The sequence below is a fragment of the Heliangelus exortis genome, chromosome 8 (assembly GCF_036169615.1).
Source record: "Heliangelus exortis chromosome 8, bHelExo1.hap1, whole genome shotgun sequence".
NCBI lineage: Eukaryota > Metazoa > Chordata > Aves > Apodiformes > Trochilidae > Heliangelus > Heliangelus exortis.
In genome coordinates, this window is record NC_092429.1 from 14,903,992 (window position 1) to 14,922,999 (window position 19,008).

General features: G+C 39.7%; 2 protein-coding genes across 9 annotated transcripts in view; both read right to left on the reverse strand.

The window, feature by feature from the left end:
- Positions 1-14,504, reverse strand: part of ZNHIT6 (zinc finger HIT-type containing 6) — a 31,232-nt gene extending 16,728 nt beyond the window's left edge. The window contains exons 1-8 of the mRNA XM_071749807.1: positions 14,278-14,504; positions 12,810-12,875; positions 12,614-12,720; positions 12,447-12,532; positions 11,015-11,118; positions 4,129-4,197; positions 3,255-3,335; positions 2,657-2,737 (exon numbers count right to left, since the gene is read on the reverse strand). Coding sequence (XP_071605908.1) covers positions 2,657-2,737; positions 3,255-3,335; positions 4,129-4,197; positions 11,015-11,118; positions 12,447-12,532; positions 12,614-12,720; positions 12,810-12,875; positions 14,278-14,504 — 821 coding nt within the window. The remainder of the gene's footprint in view (positions 1-2,656; positions 2,738-3,254; positions 3,336-4,128; positions 4,198-11,014; positions 11,119-12,446; positions 12,533-12,613; positions 12,721-12,809; positions 12,876-14,277) is intronic.
- Positions 14,505-15,513: 1,009 nt separating this feature from the next.
- COL24A1 (collagen type XXIV alpha 1 chain) overlaps positions 15,514-19,008 on the reverse strand; it is a 128,171-nt gene continuing 124,676 nt past the window's right edge. For 7 of the 8 annotated variants that reach the window (XM_071750602.1, XM_071750600.1, XM_071750603.1 and 4 more), the window contains 2 exons: positions 18,042-18,257; positions 15,514-16,969 (listed from right to left, as the gene is read on the reverse strand). In XM_071750602.1, coding sequence (XP_071606703.1) covers positions 16,823-16,969; positions 18,042-18,257 — 363 coding nt within the window. In that variant the 3' untranslated portion in view covers positions 15,514-16,822. The remainder of the gene's footprint in view (positions 16,970-18,041; positions 18,258-19,008) is intronic. The other variant, XM_071750596.1, reaches the window with a different exon arrangement.

Consider the following 19,008-nt stretch of genomic DNA (forward strand, 5'->3'; position numbering starts at 1 on the left):
CCACAAACCAGAAGCTGACAGCTCCCCACTGTTAGAGAAACATGGATAGAGAAACACGAGAGAGCTCTGCCTGCCCCCAGCTGAGGTTCCACCCTGAACACAAGGAAGCAGCAATCCAGTCCCATTTCTGTTGCAATTTCAGGTACTGATTTATAGAATGACAGTCATAGACCTTAAAATAATTTAACTGAGCATGGGGCGAGCCAAGAGGAGAAGAAATAAAAATAAACTCTTACTTAACCATAATGCAACTAGAGTAAAAATTTAAATTCCCTCATGGAGCCTTTGTCACAACAACTACAGTGGCACAACCGTGCTGAGACTGCCTGCTGGCAGAGTCACAGCTTATGTCAACAGAAGATGCTTTTCTGCTGACATAGCAGTCCCACCATTTCAAACAAGCTTTGTTCTTGCCTTTCAGAAGTGGAATTTTCTTTCAATATGCTGCTTCCTTGACCTGTCTGCACTGCCACAGCTGGGCCTGCTCCACCAACATATATGAACACAGATTCACAACTTAAAATCACATTATTCCCAAGCGAAGAGTTGCAATCCTCAAGTCAAAAAAGTTTTCTATTTTCAACTTCCTACAGTTCTTTTTAAACTTCACATTCAATAAGAAGGAGAAATACTAATTTCTTTGACTTTAATATACTTATTCCAGGAATACAGATGAAACACAAACTTAAGGATTTTTAAGTGTAGTCCTGAGATTTTTCTAAAAAGCTTCACAAAAAAGAATTCTCTCAACATATCTGTAAGCTAAGGAAGCATTATAAAGATTTCAGAAGATGAGAATGATTAGGCAACAAAAGAAATTAAGAGGCCCAAGAACATTTTGATATTAAATTGATTTATTTCCAAGATTTTAATGCAACTTACATACTATACTTCAGAAGATTAAAAGGTGAACTTTACCTGCTATTATGAAAGTAATTTTAAATTCCTTTACAGAAAAAGGAAATATGAAAAAACAAGAACAAAAATGTCAGCTAAAAAGCCCACCAGTGTATAAATTACTCTGTTTTAAAAACACAAATGCATACTCAATATTGCTGCTTGAATACTGCCTATCCAATCACATATTGCAGCAGTAAGATACTGAAAGCAGTTTCAGTTTTTGCTGCATTAAGTTCATTACTTGAGAAAAGTACGGGGGTTGTTCATGCTCTGGGAACCTGTCCTGAGTTCCACTAACAGATGAGTAGAAGAGTTTGTTAAAATATTTTAAAAATGGAAAATTATTTCTGACCTCATTTCCCAGACCTGAGCTCTAGAAGGGCTCCTTTATGTGGGTGCAACAGCACATACAAGCTGTATGGTTAAGTGCCTGTGCTGAACAGCCCCTCATGGAACACTGGGAAATAGAGTAGGAAAATGGACAGAGAATGCAGAAGACTTCATCTGCCCAGGTGTTTCTGGAAGGCACTTTCCAGGGTAGCTCACAACACCAGCATTTCTAAATTTTCCCTCTGAACAGCCAGAATTTGGCTATTCTTGAATTTAACAGAAATCAGTCCAGACTTGATTTTGCTTAAATCCAACAGGTTTCTAGCTGACAACTCTGATGGCAAATGTTAAAACCATGTCAAGTAATGATTGCAAAGAAGGAAACCAAACCAAACAAAAAACCCACGAGGAGTTTGGAGCTTGACTTTTGAAGTGAGCTACCCATTTTTGAATAGTGGTTACTGGGAGAAAATAAAGCACAAACAGGAAGCTTGGTTACAACTAATATTTTTTTATATACCTTTCTTTCCCCCATTAGAAGTAATGTATCATGCTTCAGGGAAGCATGTTATTTACATTTGTTACATTTGAAGAAAAGAATGTACTTTAAGAACCCTAACTAGGAATCACTGGTCAACCACAATAAGCTATGGTATTAAGCTGGTACATATCCTTCTCAGTAACAACGACAGCAGGGTGGAGTGGTAGTATTTATACCAACAAAAAACCTATTTCTTAAAAGTTTTGAAGTTAAAGATGGTTGTCTGTTCTGGAAACAAAGAAAACAATTCTGTACAGGTCTGAATTCTGGAGACTTAGAAGCCCACACCCAGGAATATGGAAACATGAAGAGTGATGAGCCAGTAACTTTGAGAAAAATGTGCTTTTTCAAATGCTGTGACTCTATGCTGACAGGCAGGCATTTTTTGCTGCAGTGATTAAAAAAGACAGTTGGCTTCAACTACCACTTCAAGTCTCCTGGGGAGGTTTACATATCCACAGAGAAACTTGCAGAAAGGAATGGATGTCAAATTTCTGCTGGTCAATACAGTAATTCAGCGTTTTAGCTCAAACCTATATGCACTACAGATGTTGTTAGATTTGCACAGACCCCTGCTGAAGCAGCTGGGGTACAGGCATGCTCACCATACCACCAGCACAGCTCTGAGTGCCTGAGATTCTTAAATTGTCCAAGAATGAGTCAGCTGAATCTACCACTCAGTAACTACACAGAAATTTCAGTGTTGATATATTAAAGGACAAATAAATTTTTTGCTAAATCATTTTAAACACGGCTGGTTATTACTAAGGAAAGTGTAATCCATTAAGTTATGTAGTCACCATTTGTAATATTGAAGAATAACAAACATATTGTTTCTTTTTGCTGTTTTCACTAGTAAGCACACAAACTGAAGAACCACCTTACCTGATGGAGTTTTGCTTCCTGTTTTCTATTTTCATTAAAATTCGTATATCTGACTGAGGAGACATTGTATAGGTTTTTAATCTGAAAAAAGAGAATATGCAACAGAGATGAAGAAATCATCATGTACAATAACTGTTATTCCTATCATGCAAAACAGATGGTATCTTTTGCATGTCAGCAGCCAAAAGTATATTTCTTCATAAAGACTGTAATTTGCAACACACTAAGTATTTCCTATAAATGAGGGCTGTAATTACTAGTGTGTTTTTCTAATTACTCCAAACGAAAGGTTCATTGTCACCCCCACTGAGGTTAATTATGGTTACATTTTTATGATTACTGTTGCTTTATTTGATCTTTATGCCACAAGTCAATTTCTTAATCTTTTCCTGGTTTGAATTTGGTGGATGTACTCCAGGATAAGTTATTTGGTGAATGTTAGGATGGCTTTAATCACAGGAATTAGAGATGTATTGCTGTCTGAGAACATAGATCTGCATGCTGGCAGTGCAGTTAGTTTAATCCACCTACTAAAAAACATTCCCTTCTTTTATTAGTGCATTATATGAACCTGGCAGAAAAGTTATTCAATACACACCTTTGACAAACTACAGGATCTGACTCCGCTGGATCAATGTATGGCTTAAGGATATCAGCCAGGGTTTTATCGTCGGGCACCCTTTCACCAGAGACAAAAACCAAACACATAAGACATGGTTCATCATGCACACAGAAATTTACTCTCTGCGTCATCTGGAGGAAGCTGAATATTTGCATGCTACAGAGGCACAACTGAGCAGTTTATCAGAGGATCATAAAGCTGTATCAATACAGCACAGAGTTGACAGCTTTATCTCTGTTTCAACACTGGGACTTCACTGGCATCTACAAGGAGTAAACAGATGTGTATCTAGGTTCTAATCCTGCAGCAGAAACACACTGTTCCTACAGCCCTGGAAGTAAACAAGGGCATACTCCTCATGCCCCCTTCCAGCTTGGCAAAAGGGAAGAGTATTTGTCAACTAAAGCTTATTTTTTGGCCTTTGCTCATGTGATCTCCTACAAGGCCAGCAAGGCAACCATTTCACTCTTTACGAAGGTCAGCTCCAAGGTGCAGGTGAAGAGGGATGGCAAATCCTCAACATCTGCTCCATGAGAACAGAACATCTTATGTGTATGGGACAGCACTATCACAAACATAGAAGCTGCTCAGTTTACAGAGAGAAAAGGACAAGCAATCAAATGTTTTACCCAATTTGAAAAGCCCATCAGTTTTCAAAGAGGAAAGAAATACACAACTTTAAGTTGTTTTATTTTGGTTTTTTTTTCAATTTAAATGCCCTTTCAATTAAAAATAAAAATAATGCTGAAGTTTCCCTTGTATAATAGAAACAGGTAAGAACTGGTCAAAATATTTTGCTGTTCAATTTCAGCAGACTAATTTTAACTTAATAAAAATCTGTTTTCTGTACCCTTTTAAAGTGTATTCAGCATGACAATGTGGAAATATCAGCTTCAAATGCCAGTAGAATTTTTTCTCTCTGAAAAGAAAAAGAAACATATATTCTTAATGTTGGCATGTAACTACTACTTGTCTTTTCTACAACAAAGCTTGGCAGCCTACAACATGGCTGAAGAAAATATATAGTCAAATAATATATAGTCAAAAATATATAGTCAGGATTCTGAATGGCATTTTCTAAGAGTAAGAAAGGCACACAGTGAAGCTAGGATGCACTTTGAAAGAGCCACTGCTCCCAGATCCTGATGAATTTCAAGTCCTCATGGGATAAAAATCTGTTCTTTACAAATGCAGGTAAGGTATCACCAATTAACTGAACAACAGCATTTCACATTTTAAAATAAGGAGTATCTTCCAGCTGACTTTCTACATATATAGATACTCTTTAATTTTAGAAAAGGAAACTGCTTTTTTGGCATATCATCTGGGACAGATTGCCAAACCTGTGCAACATTTATAGCCAGAGGTCCTAGCTGAGGGCAAGGTTCTGCATAAAATAGAAGACTCAACTTTTCACAGCAGTGATTACCTGAATAGAAAACCTGTCTGGGTAGGAAGGGAAACTGCATTTTGGTATAACACAGGTAAGAGAAGTTGGAAAGAAGATCAGGTAGCTTTCAGTAGAAACCAAAATGGATGTCATGTTCCCTCCTCCAGTTTGTTTTAAGACCCATCTTCCTTTTCCAAGTAGCATAATTAACACCTGAGAACAGAATCTCCTGAAGTATGTTTCCTGTGCAGTATCATCTGAATGAAAGGTAGCACTACTTAGAGGATACTTCGCTAGATTAGGAAATCTCATTTTGCCTTTTTACTCATCTGCAGAAACACTGCTGAAGTCAGTATCAACTTAAGACAAAATGTTTTTTCCATTATTGCTCCAGATTCTCCCATTTGGTACGCTGAGTATAACAAATGTCCTAAGAAAAAGGATTGTGTAAAAGATGGGTACATGCATGGTCCTTTGTTCTGGTTCAGAATTTTACACTCAAGACAAATAGTGAAGATATGGAAGAGGAAGGAGGCAACTACTACCATTTAGTAGTATCAAAGGCCAGACATCTATGTGAAGCACAAGAACATCTAATTGTACTCCTCCCTTTTTTTCTTTTTAATTTTTTATTTTTAATGCTGCTTAAGACCTATGAATCATTATATCCAGGGTAATCCCTGTAAGTTATGCAAAGATTTCGGTGCTACAATTAAAAGTAAACAATATTGTTCCAACATGTTAACTTGTTTATCAGGCAGATGAAACACTATCCAACGGGCTCTGTCTGGCTGCAGAGACAAATGTACATTCATCCAGCAGCAAAACAGTAAACAAGGTGGCTGCTAAGGCCAGTTAACTATGGCACCAACTTCTAAATGAAAGCAGTTTGCAAAATCTGCTCTTATCAAATAAATAGTAATTCTTTTACCTAGTTATTCCTAGAAGAAAACAGAGCTTTACAGCTCAACTATACTCCCTGTAGTATAAGTAAAATCAGAAGTGGTAGAGTTTACCAGAAGAGCAAGCAAGAACTAATTAGCTAGCTCCAAGGAGCTAATAATTAGAATATAAAGAACTAATGAATACCGAGGTCCCCAATGCTGCATGTGATTCAGCAGTGTTGAGCAGCAGTGATTCTTCCCTTTCATCTGCCCATGTTAACTGAGAGCATTCCTTAGGAAAGGAGGTAAAGTTAAAGCACATGAGGTCTTACAGAGGTAGGGAGATTGTATGACCAGAACTGGAGGACAGCACAAAAGACAATATTAATTATGTAGCATATATAACCAGAAACTGACACAGTATCTTGCCTCATGAACTTCATGCTATTTTACATATTGGTATGATACAGTCTTAACTTGCCAAACTCAAAAGTATTTTGAAGTAAGTAAAAATCATTCAGAGGAAGTTTGGAAGTTTTTTTTTTTCATGAGATGAGTGAAACAAGGTTTTTTAATTCTTCCTCTTATCAGCTGAAGGTAGCATCAATGCTACTGCAGGCACTTCACAAGGTGCAATATCAATAGGATTATGGAACCAGTTCTATTAACCTGCATTAACAAACTTTTGCTTCTTCTCTCAGCCCTGTGTTCATTTCTGGCACTTAACATGGCATGGTATTAATTCAGAACACCTTCTTAAGGAGACTTCAGTAAAAGTTGGTAATCTTCAGGAACAGAAATAGGGTCACCATCATTAGCTGCAGAAAACACTAATGATGGACACATTGATTAAAAATACATGTAAGGACTGTTCAGATGAGGTTTTGATATATGCTATCAATTTAAACAGGGCTTTCTAGCATTTCTGCATTTAACTATTCATTTTCCACTTCTTTTTTTTCTTCAAATAGGTCATGTTCATCTTCTCTAAGCGACCAACCTTTCCTGTGATAAGGACTTTCTTTCTGTCAAATTTTTAAATTTGCACAGCCAAAGCAATGGGAGTACTGCAGGTCTTCCTCTCCCAGGTGGAAACAGACAAATTGTAACAGTGCACAGGAACATGTGGCCTGCGGGGATGTCTCTAACACAGGCACTTGAAAAAGAAATGTTTCAGAAGTACTTCCATTTATCTGCTACCTGATAGAAATGTGTCTTCAGGAATGGATGCCACACAGCACATTCTGATTTCACATTCAAGACCAGTCCCCTGTGGGCTCACTGAGGCAGGCTCAGCTCCTCACTGCAGCTTTATAGCCAGTTTAACAGGGTTCTTTTTAAGACTTTTGCATTCCTTCCCCCTTCCAGGTACAATGTAGTCTATGGAATATAGCATAGAAAGAGCTATGAATCACGGAGCCTCAACACTGAAGTTAAAAATATCATACCTTGTCAGAAAGTTTCACTTTGGAAAAATGTTGATTTTTTTCAGCGTGCTAATACTGAAACTGCAGTTAATTACTTATTTCCCTTCCAAGTACTCTCACCTGAAAGTACTGAAAGTTACTTACTGAAAGTAACCTTCAAGCTGATTAAGAGGTAGCACAGATTAAGAACTGGGTAGAAGGAAGGGAGGAAAAAATCAGCTTAGAATTGGGGTAGCCTCATACTCATCACTGTACAATCAAGTCCTGAAAAACAACCTGCTGGTTTGTGAAGCATCCTTCACCATCACTGATCTCTGCCCAGTTACAGAACTTGATGTCAATGGTAGATGCTATCAAAGCTGCTTCACAAAAAGTTCTGATTAAAATGAGATACCCTGGCTCCACATCTCACTGACTTCATTTTCCATGATGGCTCACTGGGGCAGTATTTCCTTCAAATACAAATGACATGTACTATGCTTATTCTCTAAATGATAAAGGTTAATTGAGTGAGGCATCTGCCATTGGGTAATGGCTCAGTGCATGAAGTGTTCCATGCTGCTCAGCTCCCATGGAACACCACTCCATGGTTTTCAGGAATACCAAGGCACTGACTATAACACCACCAAATGGCAGAGACCTGGATGAGGGTCAAGTCTGTAACAGCAGCATCAGAGCCCATCCCTGCATTGCTTGGCTACACATCCTATTCCAGGTACTTCAGAAGCATGGAAGATGATCAGAGGGAAAGAGAAGCAAAGCACCTCTTCCCCTGATCGAGTTACAGCTGCAAATTATGTTCAGAACTGCACAGACTGTTATGCAATTAGTGCTGCTCTAAAGCAAGTTAACTGTCTCCCTTTCATTTCTCCTAGAACTTAAAATATTTTCTATAACCAACTGTAATTTTCACAGAACTATATGTAAGTAATTTTTAAATATTTTACAGCAACAACTGAATTTTTATTTGTGATGTTCTGATTTTACTTCTGCTGCTGTCAAATCAAAATCCTGGATTTCATGTACAAACAGAAAAAAACTGGACTACTTCTACTGAGAAATTTTATGTTTCCTAGTTACAGTAAACAGCAAGACAACCAATGAAGAAACTGAAGAGCACTCCCTTTGTAACACATATGGTCTGCTACCAAGAGGCCTCCCAACAGCAGAAGATGTTACTAACCATGTGTTGCAATAATCAAACGTGCTGGGCTTCAACTGAGAATTCTCAACAACTGAGTAAATCAAAGAGACACCATCAATGCAGAGTAACCCAAACCAAAGTAATAATCTTAAAAGAACCAAACTACTGTCCTCTAACTTCTACAAATAAGGATTATTACCATCAGGTACACTATGAAAATGAAAAATTTCAGTTGCTAAAAAAAGAAGAAAAAAAAAAATTAGTAAGCCCAGGTACAGAACTCAGTTAGTAGTCATCTTCACATGGGGATGTTCTGAAAAGCTACTGATTCACTGAAATGCATCAACATCCTGCTCTCTGATCACTCCAGAGTAGCATTCCTGTGCTACTTTTCCTGGGAACTTACTTTTGACAGGTTGTAAAAAGCAAGCAAATTGAAGTGCAAAGTAACAACTACGTTCAAGTGTAACAGCTCCAACAGCTTAATAGTCGCCAACAACCTGGCTCAGATAGCTCTTTGGTAAATTCTCCAGATCAGCAACACTTCAAACAATTAATTTTAATTATCCATGACTAGATAAGCATTAGAGTTGATGATTTAGGGCTTTCAAATGTACTTCAGAGTAGTTTCTGTAAGACTAATACATCTCTAAAAATATGCTAATCTCTAATGTCCACACTACCAAAAAAACAAGCACACAAAAAAACCCCAGCAATGAACAAACAAAGCCCCAAAAAACAAACTCCATAAACCAACCCCAAAACTAAAGGTTGACATTTAATCTGCATCACTGAAATGAACTGAACAAACCTATTCCTATGTGAATTAGAATAGCAGCAAATGAGAGGAAACACCCTTTGTGCAGTGCTGAGCATGTCCCATATCCTTGGACACCATTTACAAGAAAAAAAAGGTTGCTTTCTATCCTCTTAAGAACAGAGTATGTTACCAAGCCCTTTCAAAGGAATGTGGAAGACCCCAAAAGGTTAGCATTCCAGAACATGAGCAACAAAAAAAAATAACCCAGCATTTTATGATTGACAAAAGCCAGACTGCCTGTGAACTATTTCCTTGCCTATTTGCCAGTAAGTCATTTTCTTTGCCACATCCTTCACTCTGTGCATCTGCTTCTGTTAAACAACACAGAGGTCATGGCAGGTGTGAAAGGGTAATATGCTCAAAGATTAATTTGTTCCCAACGCAAGCTGCTACTCAATATGCACCCAAAAGGGGTTTCTAGAGAAAAAGAACTGAAAAGCACTGTACACAGCAGCAGATTTCTGCCAGCACAGCACCGTGCAATGTCCAGCATCACCAGTGCCAAACCTCCTGGTGTCTGTGCCTTCTTTGTTCACTGGTCTTCTCTTTCACGTTTGCTCTGGCTCTTAAAGACAACTCCTAACTTCCACATCTGTTTAATGCTTCACATTCTGCTAAAAATTAAGACATCTGCAAAACAACAAAATCCAAACTTGTGCCTTTGCCCCAGACCAGCAGAAACGACCCGGGGCAGGGGCGGAGCGGCGGTTCTGGTCGGCTATGGCGTTGTCCGAGAGCGCCCCCTGCTGACGAGGGGGAGCGGCGCGAAAGCGTCCCCTCAGCGGCACCGGTACCGGTACCGGCACCGCGCCAGGCAGGAGAGCGGCGGAGGCTCCGTGAGAGGTAGCTGGACAGCTGATGGCTGAGACGCTCGGGAGGCTGTTCCGTGTGCTCCCCGTAGCCCTACGCTGCTTGGTAAGGCCTCACCTGGAGCACTGCGCCAGCTCTGGAGCCCTCAGTGCAGGGAGGGATGGAGCTGATGGAGCAGGGCCAGAGGGTGGACAGGATCATGGGGCTGGAACCCCTCTGTGAACACTGACTGAGGGACATGGGGTTGTTCAGCCTGGAGAAAAGAAGGCTCTGGGGACACCTAACAGTGATCTTCCAGTACCTGAAGGCTGAGAGGAACTGTTTACATGGGCCTGAAGTGACAGGATGAGGGGCAATAGCTTGGAATAAGAGAAGATTTAGACTTCACGTTAGGAAAAAGAGTAGAGGAAAAATGGAACAGGTTGCCCGGGGAGGTAGTTGAAGCCTCATCCCTGGAGATATTCAAGGTGAAGCCTGACAAGGCTCTGAGAAACCTGATCCAGTTGAGGATGTCCCTGGTTACTGCAGGGGGGTTGGACTAGATGACCTTTAAAGGTCCCTTCAAACCCAAACTATTCTGATTCCCACCATAATGACAGCGTCTTTTTTGTTTTGGTTTGTTGTTGTTTGGTTGGTTTTGTTTGTTTGTTTGTTTTTAACTGTGAAAATACTTTAAAGCAAAAAATTCTGGATAAAAGAGAAAACCCACACAGTGTATGAAAGGAAGAACATTTAAAGTCTCCTTTGCTGTTTTTGTGAATTCCTGTCTGCCCTTGTCTCTCCAAGCCATCCTGTGTCTGGCACCCACATGCTTCAGCATAGGACTCCCAGCAGGACATGGACCAGTGACACCTTCACTGGAAGCACCTCTACAGATTTCCAGTCAGCTATTTCACAGAGAGGGATTTTTGCAATCATTCTACATCAATTTTCTATCATAAAACCTTTACAGAAGTGTTCTCTTTTTCCAGCAACAAAACTGTTAGTTAAAAGATGGAAAAACACAACATTGATTCTTTCTCCTTGCTCATTGTTGGCGTTTTCACAAGCACGATCTGCATAAATTGTTAAAAAAAGTTGCTAAAAGCCTAAAAAGCAAAACCCAGGGCACAAAATGTTAACTCTAGACAGCTTTTGTAAAAAATACATTGTGCAACAAATAGATTTTAAAAGCAAGAATAACAAATCTGAATACAGATTCTCATCATTATGTGTTCAGTGAAATCCTAATACTGCTGACTGTAAACACCTATAGACTCACATGAAATTGAAAGTTGTTGAATTCTCTCTTCTTTTTGTAAACCCAATGGGCAGTGTTCTCAGGTCAATATCACACCTTCGAGCTTTGTTTCTCAAGCAATATAACTAGCAAAAAAAAAAAAATTAAAATCAGAGTAGCACTGAAAACATGAAAGTTAAATAACAAGAGAGTAATGCTGACAAGAATTATGGAAGAACTGTAGAAAAGGCTACATTTAATGAAGTACTTTCTTTGACTTTATAAAAACCCCATTATAAATAAAAAAGTTAATAAAGGGGGTCCAGAAACTATCTGAAACATTTTCAGGTGAAGTTTTCACATGGTTAAAAACCAATATGGCAATGATCTCCTTGCAGTAAAAGGAGATCCTTAACACACTGAAATCCACAGCCACCCACAGGGCTCTAATGCCACCCACAGGGCTTTTTTTGGACTACAACCCCCACTAATGGAAGGCACAAGCACCATCTCACCCACCCTGACAAATTCTCACCTGAAGGTAGCATGTAGGATATCCTGCAAACATGTCTAGCACCAGACCCTAAAAACTGCTACCTAGGTAAGCATCTCACCACTTTCAGCACATTTTCAAGACATTGTGGCATAAGCACACACACACAGAGTATGACTTCAGCCAGAGAGACAGCTGGATGGACTCTTCAGAACTTACTTGGTCATTAACATGAATTCCCTCCAGCTGAGTTCAGAGCTATATTTAAAGATATCTTCACAAGACTGGGAAACAACAGGGCCCTGATGCCCTTCTGTGACGTATCAATGAGTCAAAATATTTTGGCAAAGATTTTAGTTTTCTGTTGGGTTTTTGTTTGGTTTTTGTGCCTTTTTTTCCCTTCTCTATCTTGATATTCTCAGTTTATCATCACAGAACTTTCAGGAAACACGATACATTTCTGTGATCTCACTAGTGCTGTACTAGAATTGGAGGAGCTTCCACAAAAATCTCTCACCCTTAGAAGGCTGGCATTTACTTCACTGTTGCTTAGATGTATTCTTTGCAGAACTCTAGTTACCTTCATTTAGTAAATGGGGAAGCCAGTAATTAGGCAATTGATAAATTCATTGTTTACCTGGAAATTTTGTACTTAAAAATTAAAAAAAGGTGTGGACGAAGAAAGAAGTATTCAGGTTTTCTTAACACATGTCTATCATCAAAGAGTGAGAGTGGTCATGCATGAGTTTAAGAATATACACTGCTAGTAACCTATTCTCCTAAGCAACTGGATGTAGCCAGCAATACCACTATTACATAAAGCTAGAGATTTCTTTTTGTTTTCAGGCTCTCAAATTCTGGGTCATTTCTACTTTTGAGGAGAGGTATCAGCTCTGAGTTCTGGATTGAGACTGCCTCAGTGGGAATTCAGAAGGAGTCAACCCTGTCTCTAACAGAAACAGCTGCTAATTTAAAACTTACAAGTTTTTTTGTTGATGGACTATGCACAATAGGATGTCGAGCAGCAGCATCAGCTGTCCTTCCTACATCTTCCAGGAAACGATAATCTAAAGGTAACAAAAGAAGGAAAAATGTAGTGCTAAGCTAGTAAAAACAATGAATTTGGAAAGCACAAGGAATATTCTTACCACTCAAAAGGTTCAAGTCAGTAAACTCATTTACAGGGACAAATGCTGTTTTATCCCTGACTCCATTACAGCTCAGTGCAAGCTTATGCTTCTTTACACACAGCAGACTGAAAGGATAAAAAGAAAAACATTAACATGCCACATGTAGTCTGAGTGGGGGAAAAAAACAAACCAGTTTAATTCAGAAAATAAATACCTGCATGAATACTTCATGCACCGTGGACACCTGTACTTCGCTTCCTCTTTGCTACATGTTTCACATCTGAAAAAAATAAAAAGTACCTCTTAATAAAGCAGCATCTTTATTCCTGACTGGCCTGGGGAGGTGCATGCTCACCAGGCACTGTGACAACAACTGGCATTTTCAAGAAAAGTTATCTAAACACTTGAAAGAGAAAATACAAATACCCTGGTAACCCAGCGTGGCACACAAAATAAAGACTGCTATGGGAAACGCCTCCAAAAACATCCAGCAGTCTTACCTATACCAAAACAGTGCAAATGCTTGAATGAAAGAGAAACCATTGTGCCATTAGCACCATGCTAATTGCAGAGCTGGAAGCACAGCAAGGCTCTACCCATTTTTGCTTTGTGGCCTGACTGTACTAGTAATTTTCTCATTTACATCACCTGTAAATATGCATTGTACTGTACTAGCTTATAGTGATTCTAGCCTTAGGCAGATAAAAAATAGATGTTGAGCATTCACACTAAAACCTGAGCACTGCAACCTATTTTTTCTATTATTAACCATAACACTATTTTCCTCAGAACTTCTGGGTGTTAACAGTGCAAAACCCAAAGTCAGGGACAATGTATAAGCTTTAGTGAATACAGTTAAAAAATATTATAGGAAAAAAATTCCTCTACAACTCTAATCTTCTGTCTTTTAACTAGGCTATCGCAACAGATATTTCTCTTATTCTTAGGAAAAGGTTCTCGATTCATTAACTCAAGCATTTGCCACTTAGTTACTTTAACTCCAACAAACGGCAAACGGAAATAAGCCTCCCCCACCACCAGTGAACATTTCAAGGATGGCACAAGCCCAGCACCTTCAACTACAGCAGGGAAAATGAGAGCCTCAAAGCGGGGTCCCTCCTCCCTGCTCCAGGCGCCCGCTGCTTGGTGACAGAGGTGCCAAGGACAGGGTCTGCAGTCCCAGCTCGGGACGGGAAGCTGGCTCTCTATAATGGGTATTACAAGAACGGAAGAAACGCGCTTCATCCAACGCACATCAGAAACAGGAAATACTCTGAATATTGCTTTTTTTTCTACTTTTTTGATATCCTCACGGCGCTCCCCATGTACCTCAGCAGTTCGGCTCAAGGACACTTGGTCGCACGTGGCCTGCGGACAGTCCCCAACCAGGAGGCAGCGGCAGCCCCAGGGAGCTGGGAGGCAGCCCCGGCAGGCAGCTCTGACCCGCTCCCCACACACAGGGGAGGGCGGACAGCGGCCATGCCGCGCACCTCGGGCACCCGCGCTACCGGGTGGTGGGGAAGGGGGCAGCCCCGGTGCGAGGCCCGCGGCGCCGGGTGAGCAGGGGCTGGCGCAGCACCTCCCTTCGGCGAGCCCGAGAGAGGCGCTCCCGGAGCCCGGCCGACCGCCAGGCTTGGCAGCCACGGGGCTCTGCGGCTCCCGCACCCTGCCCTCGGCCCTACCTCTGCAGGGACATCTTCCGCCCGCCTGACGGCCGCACGGAGCTCTCGGGGCCCCCCAGCTCCGCCATTGCTGCGCCGCTCCGCCTCCCCACGCGGTGCCCGACGGGGCCCTGCGGGGAGGGCTCGGCCGCGGCCTTTCCTGAGAGGCGGCGCCCCCTGGCGGCCCCGGGCTGCTGCGGGAAGGAGCGACCCGGGTACCGGGAGCAGCCGCGGCCTTCAGGCTTCATCCCTGTTGTTTGAGGCTCCTTTTCAAAGTCCCTCTTTTCACGTGCTTTTTAACCGTGAAAAGTAAAAATAAAAGGGGTGAAATTATTCTAAAAAAGACCGTCGTAGCCGAGAGCAGAGCTTGGACTAAAAGTAAGGGTAACAAAGCAGGTGACCATCTCAGAAACAACGAGAAATTAATTGCAGATTACAGGCACTTGTTAACGTTAACGGGACATTATTGTACCAAGCCCCCTGCCAATGCCTTGAGGAGCTCCCGTAAAGGTGTCTGGATGCCAGAGGCTTCCCAAAACATGCAGAGCACCCGTGTGTACGGTCACACAGGGGGCTCCCAGCCACCCCTTTCTGGCCACCTGCAACTCAAGCACCAGGGTACATTTGTTACTCTCAGTCGGTGTCCTGTGGCACAAGTTCACTGTGCTGTTTGCAGGGGATATGCACTTCTGCCTCAATTGCAGCAATGCACATATTGACATCTCAGCAGCTCTAGCAACGCTTTAAGCTCTTTTTTAAAATAGATAATTTGAGATGTGCTAATATTAACCATAAATATAGGCTATAACAAATTTCCAAAAATAGGGCAATGAGACAAAAATATACACGAGCAGAAAATTATCTAAAATATTATAGTCTTAAAAAAAAAAAAAATCCTTTTGTCACAACATCAGCTCCACAGCCAAAATAAGAGCAAATGTCAAGTGCTCCCATCAGAGTGTAATGATCTTGAAAATGCAAAAAGTGAGCCATTGTTCTCTAACCTTTATCATCACTCTGTGCATCACTCTTGTAGTTTTAAAGGAACAAAACTGCTGCATGGATATATAATGTAAAATGGGATGTACATTACCTTGTAAAAGTAAATTCTGTCACTCTTACAGTGTTCCACAGAAGAAAGCGTGTGCGTTTACCCCCTTGGTAAAGGAAGAATTGCCTCAAGTACCCTACCAGAGGATCGTTATTGTTACTAAGAATGAACTAAGCAACACAAAACAGAATAGTAAGAGACTGATAGCTTGGAAGCTTATTTTATTATTCTTTGGTAAGTATAGTTTTCTGCAGATCAAGACAGCTAAGCAAGTTGGTTGAACACTCCTCTGCTCCCCAGTATAGGCTGGTATCATCTCACTGTGTGAGCAGACTTTGGATTGATAATAGATAGAGACCTATTGTTATAAAGATTGCTTTTCCTAATGGTAAAATTGTTTTTTTTTTTTTAAGGAAAAAAAAAAGATGGTTGAACATTTTAGGCTGAATTTAAAAACAGTGAAATGCCCTAAATAATTCACAAATTGAATTTCTATGTTGATGAAATGCTGGTTATAATTTAACAGCAGCCATTCAAAAGACATGCTGCAGTAGATATTTTTTCACAAGTTACAAAATATATACACAATATATCATCTTAAGATGTCTTTGGCATTCAAAATGTTAACTGAAATACAGAATTGAATACTCAAAACTACTGCACGTAGCTCTTCTACAACAATTTTTACAATGAGTGTAAAGCTAACTGTGCTGACTATATGCATCATATATGTGCTGTCTCATATACCATTTCCAGAACAGTACACCAAAATATTTTAAACAAAAAATCCACATAAATAATGTTTTAATTGTAGTGAAGTATGTGACCAACATTTTAAAATAAGTACCTTTACAACAGAAACATATCCTGATGTAACCAGCACATACAGTCTAAAAGATAAAAAGGGACTCAAAAAATCTCTGTAAAGCCACAAGCAACCTTGTGTTATGAAGAGCACCAAGGCAACATGGACAGGTAACACAAAAGAGGTAGTGTGCCATCTGTTAAGATGTATGTGTCCACAAAGGACTATTATAAAACAATTTTAAAGAAAAGATGTATTGTACTGTGGCATAATTTACTTTTCATTTATAAGCTATTGCACATTTGGGAGCATTAGGCAGTATTGCTCCTTAGTATTGTATGACTCCAGCGTTCCTTGGGATGTTTTGGGCTTGTTGGTTTTGGTTTTGTTTTTTTTTTTTTTTTACACTGCTGTTAAATGGATTGCTAGGAGCACTAGGGGTCCTGAAAAATTCCATGTTCAGATACTCATTCCCAGGAAATTATGCAAGAAAGCACCAACCAATAAAAAAAAAAAAATAAAGTTGTTGTAGTCCTTTTTGAATGCCATTTCTCCTTAGGAGGAAGCCTTTTTCTTCCTGAGGTTCTTTAAACAACACTGTTCAAAATGGTTCTTAAGTTCCCTAGAGATTTTGCCCGTAATGGATCACTACTTTTGCATTCAATCTATGCAGCAATTCCATGTTGATGCAAAAAACTAGGAGAGAAACCTTAAAGGAAGCACACTGAACCACTTTCTATGAAGTGCTGCTGCCCTGGTTTGAGATGAGGGAGTGCATTAACTTGAACAACTGGAAGGTGATTAGTGTCCTGAGTGTGAAAAAAGAACTGTGTTTTATGCCAGCTGCCATCTTCAATCTGCAACACACAGAAGCAAAATATTAGAGTCATATCAAAGATGATTTTCAAAACACAAGTGGAAAATTGTGCTTAAAGAGGGAAATAAGTATACAAAAACTTTTCTTCTCCAAACAGTTCCTAAAAATCCTGTGTAATCTCTCAGAAAAATAGCACTTCTCAATAGCCATCACTGTGTGCCTTTGTTTTTGTTAAGGATTAAAAAGTCCCAAATAGACTGGGAGAAAAGGAGCTTCAGTTGCCATACCCTAACTGCAACACAGGCTGGAGCATTTCATTAGCATGTGCTAATAAGGGTTGGAAGCATAACAGCCTTGAAGTGCCTCAAAAAACCCCTTTTCTAAGATTAAAAATCTCACTTGACACTCCTGTATTGATATGGAACCAGTCTCACATCTTTCATTACTGTAAATGAAAACAGAGCTACAAAATACTGAAAGGGTAAACTGCTTGGCTGCTGTATTTTATCATGTTCTACCAAGACATTTACCAAAAGGCTCACATATTGGGATGTGGAGTAATCTGATAAGCATTAGCAAATTAAAATGCTCTTCCAATTTTTCCTAAATAGAAATATGATTTAGTATTTACTCAGCCATGGAGCCCATTTCCAATCATTGTTATTTTATCAAATAACCAAACAACTGATCAAATTTAAAGATATTTCGTTGCCCAAAAATTATTTCCAGAGTATCTGAACCTAAGACTTCATGTTAGATTACCTGAAAAGAACTCTTACTAAAGCCTAAATTTCCATTTTGAGAGGAACTGCTCCTAAAGTTGCCTGGACGACCCCCTTATTTCTGTTCTGATCTTTCTCTGTCTTAGTAGTCTTGAAATACATGGAAATGTGAAGAGCAACTATAGATATCTGGATTACTGCAATTGCTTTTACATTTGGGTAGAAGTTGAATTCAATTTCAAAATGCTGGTATATAAAGACATTTGCAGAACAATGTAAGAGGTAAACTTCAGGGGGTGTAAATCTAAACAAGTGTTATTTTTTTGCAGAAAGTTAATAATGTCTAAACAGTGACCTGATTATAGTTTTAGTAATTCTAAAGGTATTTACCATGCATTCATCCATAAGCACCTTTGGTTCAAATAGTGTATTTGCTTTAAATATTTGACCATTCCATCCTTTGAAGGTAACAGCTGTTTTGCGGCCACCTGCTTTATTTAACCCCCACGTTGGTGTGTTCAGACAATGAATTGTGATGCTATGGGTTGCTTCTGAGCTCAGCAAGTGAAGGAAGTTCATCTGCACTTTTCCGACGCCAAACTCCAGCTAATTTTGAAGAGAAATGCAGTTAGAGATAAAGCTGAACTACACTGAATGGCCACAACAACACAAAGGGACATTTGTGATGTTCGGGTGTGGGAGCCTATATACATATTCATACACTGGGATCAATGCCAAAAGCATCATCTTTATTTTTCAGGAGAGCTGTTCAGTTCTGTTACAGTGATTACTATAAAAGAAGCTTTTGTAAGAACTTAAATATAAATGTTTACTAAGGTTTACAACATTGTTGAGGATCTTCTAAGTGTAGGAATGCATATTGGAACTTTATGGTATTTCTTATGTTCTTTGATGCCTACAATGTATATGCAAACCCCCACAAACAGAAAATGTCTGTTCTCAAGGGTTTAAGAACTACATGTAGAGGAGCATGGCCTAATGATATAAAGGAAACCAGTCTCTGCCTAATGGTATTTAAAAGAGCTAAGTGCTGGAAAGTAGTCAAAGTTTTCTGGCTTCCCATTGCAATGACCTTAGCATCTCTACACTTAGCTGCCTTGAGTAATGAAGCTTAGAACTGACTCAGGTTTTGTTTTATGCCTTGTACAGAAAAGTATGAAGCAAACTAGAAGAATTCTATCAGCATGGAAGGAGAGTAAACAAAGTGAGAGTTACTCTAACATATATTGTCTCCAGAAAATCCATAACTTCTGTAACAGAACAGGTAACATGTTCTTCCACTAAGACTCACATTTAAAAAGCCCTGAAATCTAACATACTTTCATGAGTTTATTAA